At 42.5% G+C, this 11,413-nt stretch overlaps 2 protein-coding genes across 3 annotated transcripts in view; both read left to right on the top strand.

The window, feature by feature from the left end:
• Positions 1–2,161: 2,161 nt before the first annotated feature.
• slc6a7 (solute carrier family 6 member 7) lies at positions 2,162–10,006 on the top strand. 2 transcript variants are annotated; one of them, XM_024394144.2, is made up of 14 exons: positions 2,162–2,429; positions 4,492–4,720; positions 5,281–5,412; positions 5,648–5,771; positions 6,135–6,273; positions 6,415–6,549; positions 6,716–6,819; positions 6,908–7,032; positions 7,288–7,400; positions 7,513–7,650; positions 7,721–7,820; positions 7,969–8,087; positions 8,595–8,768; positions 9,032–10,006. In XM_024394144.2, the coding sequence occupies exons 1-14, from the start codon at positions 2,361–2,363 to the stop codon at positions 9,224–9,226; spliced, it is 1,896 nt and encodes a 631-aa protein (XP_024249912.1). In that variant the 5' UTR covers positions 2,162–2,360; the 3' UTR covers positions 9,227–10,006. The 2 variants fall into 2 exon arrangements, with proteins under 2 accessions (XP_024249912.1, XP_024249911.1); XM_024394143.2 differs by having other exon boundaries at positions 2,164–2,429; positions 5,564–5,771.
• Positions 10,007–10,522: 516 nt separating this feature from the next.
• rb1 (retinoblastoma 1) overlaps positions 10,523–11,413 on the top strand; it is a 38,258-nt gene continuing 37,367 nt past the window's right edge. The window contains exon 1 of the mRNA XM_024394145.2: positions 10,523–10,814. Within this exon, the coding sequence (XP_024249913.1) occupies positions 10,708–10,814 (107 nt within the window). The 5' untranslated portion in view covers positions 10,523–10,707. The remainder of the gene's footprint in view (positions 10,815–11,413) is intronic.

The following is an 11,413-nucleotide window of genomic DNA, read 5'->3' as shown; positions in this document are numbered from 1 at the left end:
ACGGGCCCTGGGCTATTTAGACTACGTGAGCCCTATCTGGTCATGAACTCAGGCTCAAAAGTCATTCTTGGGCTTTTCTTCTTCCTCTCTGCTGGCTGTCCCTAACAGAGGTTACAGACTGGTAGCTGGCGGGTTTGGCTGCATGGTTCATAAAGGCTGCATCTCTGCCAATGTCGCTTACCTTGGTGTGAAGTGACTGGGACTTTCCTGTAAAGGTTTCTGTAACAAGGGTTTTCCAGGTGGCACAATATTTTTGATGATAGTGATGATATCAGAAAGCAAAGCATTGATTTTCACTGTCATGCAGACGATACACAACTTTACATTTCTGTGTCACCAAAGGATTTTATCCACGGATACATTTTAGACTGTATTAGTGATTTAAATACTTGGATGGCTCACAACTTCCTACAGCTAAATCAAGACAAGACCGAGGTACTTATTGTTGGAGCCAAAGCACAGAGAGAGAATCTAGCCGCACATTTTAATTCACAGGCAACATAGATAAAACACCAGATAAAAAACCTAGGTGCTATTTTAGATTCTGAACTCAATTTCGAATCACACATTAGGAATGTGACCAAAATTGCTTTTTACCACCTGAGGAACATTGCCAAGGCGAGGCCCTTTCTCTCTCAGGCTGAAACAGAGAGTCTCATCCCTGTTTTTATTACAAGCAGGCTTGACTACTGTAATGCTCTCCTGTCTGGTCTACCCAAGAAAGCCATTGGTCAACTGCAAAACATACAGAATGCTGCAGCACTGGTCCCAAGACCAGACGGAGAGCACACATTACACCGATTTTAAGGTTTCTGCACTAGCTGTCTGTGAGTTTGAGAATTAATTGTAAGATTTTTCTATTGGTTTTTAAATCAATCCACGATTGTGCACCCCAATACATGTCAGATGTGCTTTTAAGATATGTACCCAGTAGGTTCCAAAGGTCTTCTGGCACTGGCCTTTTAACCATCCCAAAGCCTAGGACCAAGAGGCATGGAGAGGCAGCCTTTAGTTACTATGCCCCCAGCCTCTGGAATAGCCTGTCAGAGAACCTGAGGGGAGCCGAAACTGTGGACATAATCAAAAGTGATCTTAAAACATCTATTTTTGGCTTTGCTTTTCCTTAGGGTGCTTTTTAGTTGTTCAATTTGTCATTATTTTGTTTTTTATGTTATGTTTGTTTTGTAGTAAATATTTTAGCTTTTATTTTCATTATTATTTTTTTCCCCCTGTAAAGCACATTGCGTTGCATTCAGTGTCTGAAATGTGCTGTATAAATGAAGCTTGATTTGATTTAAAGTTATGGCCAAGGACCATCGCAAGCCAAGATGCCATACAAATTAAGGCATTACCTATTTTTTCCTCGTTTAGCCAATTTGTTCATAAGGTCTGCTGTTTGCTTTTTTCTTAATAGATATCATATTACATGTTACATACACAATTCCATCTTCTTGGCCATGCAACAAAACAGGGGAGCTTAATATGTGGTTTCTCATTTCATGGAGAAAGCAACGGCTGCAATTTCCTGCTGTTGCAGTTGGTTTCCTCTACTGGTGCTCTGAGCAACGCTTTCTCAGAATAGAAAAAAGACCTTCTTTGAAGAATCAGGGTTTGATTAGACGTGCTGTAGCTGCTCAATAACCTGATGAAAATAGATTGAGACAGACAGATACAGTAGGCAAAACATTTAGTGAAGGGGTGCAGTTGTAGAAAGGGTGTGGCTCAGTAAAGGTGTTTTAAAAAGAGGGTGTGTTTCCCCCTTTTGTTCAATGGGCGGATTCGATTATGCTGAACTGCGGTGCACCCGTCTATGGCCGATGACGTTTCCGGGCAAAAGCAGTGAGACAGGAGCGCCCTTCTTAAATGAACAGTAATCTGCGCAGCTCCATCATGTTGTCAACAAGGCAGCATGGTGCATCATCCAGAAACATACATCTCTTTTCCATAAAATATATGTTTGAATTGTCAAACTAATTTTAACTGGGAAGGCGGATAAATCGTTTTTATCAAAAGCAATCACTTTTACATCTGAAAATACAGAATCCTACTCGTTACTCCACGTGCTTAATTATGTCACTTTTGTTTTGGGCAAATTTCGCTGTGGGCTTTAAACGGGCTCACGAATGCAATCAAGCTTCACCCGGTGTAAAACACGATAACGGGCGCCCGGGCCAGATTAATCGAATCCCCTCAGTGACTGCACCTGCGCTCTACTGTAATTTCCCGGTCACTACCAAAAGTGCCGATTTCAGTCATCACTGACGAACATTTCCGTCAAAGCACGAATATATTACCATTAACTTTCATCTGAACAATGTATCGAACATCCAAAGAAACCAAGTGAATCTCTCCCCGGGAAAATGCCGAGCGAGCAGACAAAAACGGCACCTGGGAACATTACAGAGAAAAAATCAACACATCAACAAGGGGTAAGCAAGGAAACAACCTGTTGTTAGTTAACATAAACTTTTTAAACGTCGTTAAAAGGTCTAATTTCACCTCTGTGAATATTGGATTGTTTTGGAATTTATGGAAAATGAATGGAACCATCGTTATTTGTATTTGTAATTCTATAAAGTAATCTAACCCGTATGTCCTCATTCCTCTGACATCCGATGTAGTGGAAAGTGCAACACCCTACTAGCCTATAGGTCACCATTTTCTACCTCAGTAAAATTTGTTTTGTACTGGATATTCGGTTTTCTCTACCAGATAGCTATTGAACCAAGCATACCATGACAATGAAGATGATGTATTCTGAATCAGGAGTGGATGGATAAAAATTCACGGCTCTTTTTGTTGTTGAAATGTGGGGCTTTCAATCTTTAATATCTCTTACACAACACATTCCATGATAATGAAAATGATATATTCTGAATCGGAACAGGATGGACAAAGATTCACAGCTATTTTTGTTCAAATTACATTTTATTTTTGTGGGGAGGCTTTCAATCTTTAATAACACTAACACAAAGCATGCCGAGACTATGAAAAGGATATATTCTGCATCGGTGGAGGATCTACAAAAATCTACAGCTTTTGTTTTTAAACATTTTAATTTTGATCACCTGCCTCCTCCATCTCACCAACCTGCTATTTAACATTTTATGCAGTGGGCTAAACCAGGGCCACACAGAGTGATTCTTAGTAGTCTTAAACAAATCTACTTTGAAACAAAAGTATACACCTCACACATGGTTATGGGCCTAAAACAATAGTTTAAATGTGTTCAATTTTGAGTTGCATTGCAATATTACTTTTTATATACATCACTAAATATAACAAAACTGTTTGACATAGAAACACCAGACTTGTCAGTAAAAAAAACATTGAGAGGTTTATACCCAAGATAGTTTTATACTGGATATTTGAACCAGCATGCCATAACTATGAAGATGGTATATTCTGAATCAGGGAAGGATGGACAAAACCCACAGCTTTAAAAAAAATCTGTAATAGCTCTTACACAAAACGTGCCATGACTATGAAAATTATATATTCTGAATCGGGAGGAGGATGGATTAAAATGGCTTTTGGTTTTGGAAATTCTGATTTTGTTTTTGGAGGGTAGGGGATTCAATCTTCAATAGCTCTTACACAAAGTGTGCCATGACAATGACAATTCTATATATAATTGTCATTGTCATGGTGCGTTCAGAATATACCATCTTCAGAGTGATGGCATGCCTGGTTCAAATATCCAATATAAAACTACCTTGGGTATAAACCTCTCAATGTTTATTTCAGAGACATAATCAAAGTTAAGACTATCAACATTTCAGTTGATACAGACTTATCATCAATCCATCACATTGCTCTCATTTTATTGTTTGTTTTGCATAACCTATTGTAGCCCATTGTATAACAACTACCTGTAGGCTACTCTTTCTAATCCTTTTATGACTTACAATGTATCATGATGATGATGATGATGATGAGGCAGGCAGATGGTAGTGGCCTAAATCAAATGAATGGCAGTTCTCAAAACTGAACTGCCATTTTCACCTGACCTCTGTCCTCTTGGTGTCCTTAGTTCTTCTCTTTCTGTCTGTTTAGCCGACTGGTCCACTGACAACACACACACATAAATAGAGGCAATAGTTCCTATTTTGTTGTGAGTTAAATTCTTTGCCCCGCAGGGGAGGAAGCAGAATGAGTGCTTGCATCTGTTGCACTGGATGGCACAACAGTGACAGCTCTAGAGGTCACACACAATGGTTTACAAAGACTGCATGACAATGTCATATTTCCTGATGTGTGAACCACACCCATATCTATAAACCTGGACTCTATAGCTATGCCTACCATTGTCACTGACTGTGTTCAACTTAAACAATGTGCAGTCCCAGTGTCTCATACAAGTTAAAATAGAGGGGGGTACTTTACTTGTGACATGGAATCCAACTTTTCAACATTAAGGCATGACATCGTTCTAGGTTATTCTGATAGAGGATCTGTCTGACAGTTTTGAATGTGTTCTATCTGTTCTAGAGTCCAGCACAGCTGAATGGGTTTAATTTAGCTCATGATGTCACCAATCCCTCATCCCAGCCACAGTTTGAGTCCCGCCCCCCGTCCCCTGCACCCCCACCAGACCCACTTATTCTCCCAAGAGAGCAGTGGGGTGGGAAGTATGAGTTTCTGCTCTCCTGTATCGGCTACTGTGTGGGACTGGGGAATGTGTGGAGGTTTCCCTACCTCTGCTACCGCAATGGAGGAGGTGAGTAACCCACAGCCAAGCTGGCTTTTAGCCCTCATACACTTCACACTGCCCCTCAGACTCTAAGTATGAATGAAGCTGTATTATTGTATTGAAATGGATGTGTATTATGTTACCTTGGCCTTCCGGTCTGCACTGTCCTCTCCTCTCTGTGGATTGTGCTGCAGAGTTCATCTGAGAGCGGAAACCAAAGCCACGCAATCACAGGCAGCCAGTGGTGCTAGAAAGCCAACACACACCTGTGCACAGAAAAACACACCTTAAGACAGTCTACTGAATGGTTCATTCAAAACTATAGTAAACAAACTTCAGCTCCCCATGTGAAGCTAGCACATGCTGAGACTTCAATAGTTGAGGGATAGAAAAACCCTCTGCTGGCTGGCAGCTTTCCAGATGTAGTAAGTGATTATATAGCCATAGTGCTATTTGTAGGACATACCCGTACATGCCATGTATCCGTGTAACTAGCAGCTCAGTGTTATAACAATCAAATGAATGAGGGATGTCGCCTCTTGTATCATCCCATTTCCTGTTTGACTTGTGGCCTCCTCTGTCCCCAGGTGTGTTCCTCATCCCCTACTTCATCATGCTCTTCTTCACCGGTGTCCCCCTCTTTCTCATGGAGCTAAGTCTAGGCCAGTATGGAGCTGCTGGACCAATCACAGTGTGGAAGTGCTGCCCCCTCCTCAAAGGTAAACCTCCACGACCCCCATGCCTCCATTGTCCTCTCAACACTCCATAATTGTCCACCAAGACTGATTAGCCTCAATCTTATGTTCACCAACATCGAAAGCTCCCCCATCTGGACTACACACATCAATCTGCCTGTGTGTCTCTTTATAGGCATTGGCATTGGGATGCTTTGTGTGTCTATGCTGGTGTGCCTCTACTACAACGTGATCATAGCCTGGACCTTCTACTACCTAGGCAGCTCTTTCCAGAGCCCCCTGCCCTGGTCCTGTGATGCCCCAGCCAATGCTTACCTCTGTGGGAACGCCACACTGAACAGCTCCTCTGGCAGAGCCCTCAGCCCCTCAGAGGTCTTCTGGAAGTAAGGGCTCTTCCACCACTGTAGAGTAGAGTGTTTTTTGCTAAAAAATGATTGAATGTCCTTTGCATGATTGAATTCAGATTAGGATTGGTTTATCATGGAGGAATTAGCGTCATGCTGGCCCTCAACTGTATTGAAATATTGATGACCATGAAATGCCTGAAATGTTCTCCTTCAAAAAGTCTGTGCTGTGTGTACACTGTGCTGTATGTGTTCATGTCGTTAAGGAGATGAGCTGACTTTACTATATGATGTAACATCTATCTCCTGTTAAAAATGTCTCTGTTTGCTGGGTCGATCCAACTAGTTTTGGCTAGAGGTCTGAATACTCTGTGTGTGTTTGCTCGGTGTGTTGTGTTCCAGTGAGCGTGTTCTGGGTGTGGTGAACAGTAAGGGCCTCCATGACCCTGGTCCTGTCAGGTGGCCCCTGGCTCTCTGCCTCTTGGCTGCCTGGGTCATCATCTTCTTCTGCATGCTCAAGGGCATCCGCAGCTCTGGCAAGGTGATATAACACACACGTCATCAGAATACACACACACCTTTAAACACAGACATACTCATGTTACGCAAACATGCCCTCAAAACAAACATCCTTGCACTTGGTGTTGCGATGTACTTAAGAGCTGTTACTTTAACTTTGTAGGTGGTTTATGTGACTGCGACGTTTCCGTACTTCGTGCTGATCGTTTTGATCATCAGGGGTGCTACACTGGAGGGGTCACTTCAGGGTGTGGCCTTCTACCTCACCCCTGACTGGGGCCGGCTGGCCAGTGCACAGGTAAACTACATCCCCTAGTGGAGACAGGCTGGTAGAATCTCTAGAGTAAAGTCAAGTTAGTTTGTTTTTGTGTGTATTTGTCTACCTGTAATGATGAGTGTCAAGGCTCTTGGTGCTGGCCAACAAAGTAGACAGCATGTCTTAACTGTCACCGTTCACCTTGTAGGTGTGGAACGATGCTGCCTCACAGGTCTTCTACTCGTTGGGGATTGGTGTTGGGGGGCTGCTCTCCATGGCCTCCTACAATAAGTTTGACAACAATGTCATCAGGTCAGTTGTACTCTACTCTACTACTGTTCTCTCTGAGGCTACAGGCATGCTGGGAAATTGAGTATATCGAACATTGTGTTGCTTTCAGGGACTGTCTGGTCATCACCATAGGGAACTGCAGCACCAGCTTCTTTGCGGGCTTCGCCATATTCTCAATCCTGGGTCACATGGCCTGGAGGAAGGGAGTGCCTGTTGGCGAGGTGGCAGATACAGGTAGCTCTCAATGAGCCAGTCACTCCACTTGTATTAACAAGCAATCAATCAAATGTATTTATAAAGCCGTTTTTACATCAGCCGATGTCATAAAGTGCTATACAGAAACCCAGCCTAAAACAGCAAGCAATGCAGATGTAGAAGCACATTTCTGTTACGGTTATGACATGGTCATAACAATATACCCAGTTATTATCATGGCATTAAAAAGCTATTTTTATGGCAAAAATAAGCTCATTATTGTTCTTGCTCCAGGTCCTGGTTTGGCGTTTGTGGCGTACCCAGAAGCCCTTGCTCTACTGCCAGGCTCGGTGTTCTGGTCCATCCTCTTCTTCCTCATGCTTTTCATGCTGGGGGTCGACACTCTGGTAAACCACAGCCTTGTTCTGTATTGAACCTGTATTGAATGTCTTTGAACTAACAAAACGTATACATCTAACATCCCGCTCCCTGTCTTCTGGCCCTGTTTTCACTCTGTAGTTTGGTAACATGGAGGGCATCACCACGGCCGTGCTGGATGAGTTCCCACAGCTCAGAGCTAACATGAAGCAGAAGTCTCTGTTCCTGGGACTGCTGTGTTTCGGCTTCTATCTAATGGGACTGCTGTTGATCACTGATGTGAGTTTGTATTGAAGTATTTGTGTGTGTGTGTGTGTGTGTGTGTGTACTGATGTCTGTCTCTCCATAGGGAGGGATTTATTGGTTCACCCTCATCGACTCCTTCGCCACTAGCTTCGGCCTCATCATCATCACCCTCTTCATGTGCATTGGCATCTCCTTCTTCTATGGTACACCATGCAACTCCAGCTCCATACCCTGCATGCTACATTCCACATACTAACTAAACATGCCACACACTTACTGTATGTCAATAGTGTCTTCAGATACTCTGACTAATCAGCATGCATGTGTGTCTGCATTCTGTAACATTCACAGGAGTGAACCAGTTTTGCCAGGACATCATTGACATGATCTGTCGCTGTCCTCCCTGGTGCAGCAAAGTGCTGCTCTACTTTAAAGCATGCTGGATATTCTGCACCCCATTTCTCCTACTGGTGAGTCAGACCCTCTACCTTTACATTATGTCTCTGAAAAAGCATCCCTCTGTCTAAAATCCACCCTTTGTTGCACCCTGACAGTGGTGAATAATTTAAAGAGACTGACATTCTATCCCCTTTTCCCCTGGCTGTGTTCTCTATGGGTTTATTTTCAATCACCCCTCATGTATGCACAGTATGTCTGATATGTGTATTTGAATAAAAACATATGTAGTAGCTGTTGAATAGAAACATAAATGAGGGAACTAACCAAGTGTCCTGAGCCAGAAAGAGAGAATGGATCATACCATAGAGGCTCTGCCTGGATTATCATACAGACGTCTGTTTAAGAGTCTGTGCATGCTCAGCCGCACTCTGCTGCGCCTGTCTGGGTGTTGGTCTATCTCTCCAAAGCTACTGTGAGTTTTTGATCACTGCTTTGATTCCATGGTTGCTGTTAAGCTTTCTTAGTGTAGTTGCCTTTGTTTCACATGCCCCTCTGTTTTTGTGTTCCTGTGCATCCAGATCATTCTGACCTATATCTTCATTGAGATGTACAACACCCCGCTGCAGTATGGTGCCTATGTGTATCCTCGCTGGGGCAAGGCACTGGGCGTGTGCATGGGCGCCACCTGCTGTCTGCAGATCCCCATTTGGGCCATCGTGGCCATCAGCAAGGAATCTGGGACACTGAAAAACGTCAGTACCGTCCGCCCCATTTTCCCCTTGTCTGTCATTACACAAGCCATGTTACATGGCTATACGAATTGTCCTAAGGGGACAAATAAATCTGTATTGAAATTACTTGAATACTGAAGCCACACTAAGAACACATTAAACACTTGATAGGTTAAAGGCTGCCAGTGTGCAAATAATTTAAGGGTTACATCAGTTATGAAAATAAACAGTCACATGCCATTCAGTTTAAAAATCTCTTTATTAATCTTTCTCTCTCCATTCAGCGTTTTAAGAAATCCATTCGACCTCTAAATTCCTGGAGGGGGAACAACTTGAACAACAGTGGAGGAGGAGAGGAACGAGTAGAGCCGGAGAGGATGGAGGCACCGTTCACGGTGAACCTGACAGACAGAGACACTGTCAACCTTACCGAGGTGGATTTCACAGCTATAGCCTGGGAAAATGGGACAGAGGCATGACCCTTCCTCACTGGTGGAGGTGAAGAGTATATCATCACCTGCAGAACTTTGTATGAAGAGACAAAGTAAGGATGTCACTGTCCAGGCATCATACCCTGCCAGCCAGAAGGATACCATTTTGCCATTTGCTATACTGACACTTTAAAGATCATTTTTAAAACAAAGACTACTTAGAAAATGTATCGGATTGTCCTTCAGGACAATGTGAATTGTTGGTTTTATTTATGCTTTAAAAATACATTTTACATTGTCTATTTGCAATTTTGTTAGTGTGTATATAGCCTACAGGCCATGGCTGCAGCATGCATACACAGAGACCATGGGTGTTTTCACTAAGAACTTAACAGAATGAAACGGGGAGGGACCTACCGGAATTGCTCCAATAGAAACTAGTTTTTACTGCATTTGAGTCTACACTCTTATCCTGAGCGACTTACAGCCTTGCTCAAGGGCACATCAACAGATTGTTTTACCTTGTCAGCTCAGGGATTCAAACCAGTGACCTTTCAGTTACTGGCCCAATGCTATTAACTGTTAGGCTACATTTTTCATTTGAAATAAATTGTTTCTGTTGCCAAATGTTTTGGTCTAATGATTACACCCCATGTTTTTCTTCATGAGAGGACAAATGTAGCGGTGCAGGGCTGTTTCAGTGTCCGCTAACAAAGAGACGTGCTATAGGACGAGAATCACTGTGTGTGGTCTTCATCTCATCTCTATTCTGATCTGTAGCTCACCAGAGGACTAGCTGTGCAAATAAATAAAACAATTTTAATATTAGGCTACTGTACATCTGTTTTTGTCATGTTTTCGTGCTGGTGGTGGGTATACAGAGGGCAGTTCTTTATTGACTGTATAGCTAGGTGAAACTTTGACTACAGAGATTTATTTTATTTGAACCTTTTTTAACTAGGCAAGTCAGATAAGAACAAATTCTTATTTACAATGATGGCCTTCCAAAAGGCCTCCTGCGGGGAGGGGGCTGGGGTAAAACATTGAAAATATAGGACAAAACACACATCATGACGAGTGACACCACAACACTACATAAAGAGCATGGCAGCAACACAACATGGCAGCAGCACATGTTTGGTGTCTCTTAAACATGATTTTTTTTGTGTAGTTTTTACTAAGACATTATTTTGCCCCAATACAAGGCAGTTCGTCCATGACACAATGTATTAATTTGCTCTGGTGGTGGTACATTTGGACCTACACACAGATGGCGCCAAAGACGAATGTCAGATTGGCGCGGAGATGACGTCTGGCGGATGTCACGTATGCGACATTTTCCCGCGGTTTCTTTCTTCTGAGAATCGAAGACGTGAAACCGTAGTAGGATTTCAGGAAGCTGACAAGTAAAACCGGGGTTTGTACGGGACCAAATTGGGATATAAACGAAGTAAACTATTAAAAAGGCCATACAATAGAAAACAGATCCATTTAATAATTTAGCTTTAATAATCTGATAACCCACAAAGATGCCTCCCAAAAAACGCAACTCTGGAGCAGCACAGAACAAGGAAATGAAGCCCAGCATAAAAAACGCCTCCCCGGACAAGGAGAATCCAGATTTATCAATTGAAAAGTAAGCAGCCCGTCCATCCATCGTATTTAACAAGATAATTGTTAACATATAACGTACCCGGTTATGTTACCGACTACAATGTAACGTTATTTTCTTTCCGTAAAACGATCGTTTGCTAACTATTTGCTAGCTTGCTAGCTAACGTAACGTTACCAACAACACCCCCCCCACGAAAACAAGTCAAGACGAACAGCTGGGAAAACATGCTAACTAGTTATCAATCAGTAGCTAGCTAGCTATTATTTGGGAATATGTGACATGCCTATTGTCTCATTTGTTACAAGTTTACTTTTTAAGTTTAGTAACATCAAGCTGTTATTTTCCAGCTATTTAGCTATTTTAGGTGGCTAGATGGCTAGATTCTAAAATAAATTTGTTTCGGTAGCTAGCTACTAGCTAGCTAATCATTTTGCCAAATGACTAACTTAGCTACTATAGCCATCTCACGACAGTCATCACTTTCACTAATGGGAACACAACTTTCATAGAGCCCCTGATCACGGTTCATAAATATTATTTCCCACTTCAGAAATCGTGTTCAACGTTAGTAAGAATGGACACCGCAACATTTGGGTCTGAACTACAAGGCCTACCATTGA

The sequence above is a fragment of the Oncorhynchus tshawytscha genome, linkage group LG30 (assembly GCF_018296145.1).
Source record: "Oncorhynchus tshawytscha isolate Ot180627B linkage group LG30, Otsh_v2.0, whole genome shotgun sequence".
Taxonomy (NCBI): Eukaryota; Metazoa; Chordata; class Actinopteri; order Salmoniformes; family Salmonidae; genus Oncorhynchus; species Oncorhynchus tshawytscha.
The sequence above is the reverse complement of the archived record's forward strand: the minus strand, read 5'-3'. Positions and strand labels throughout refer to the sequence as shown.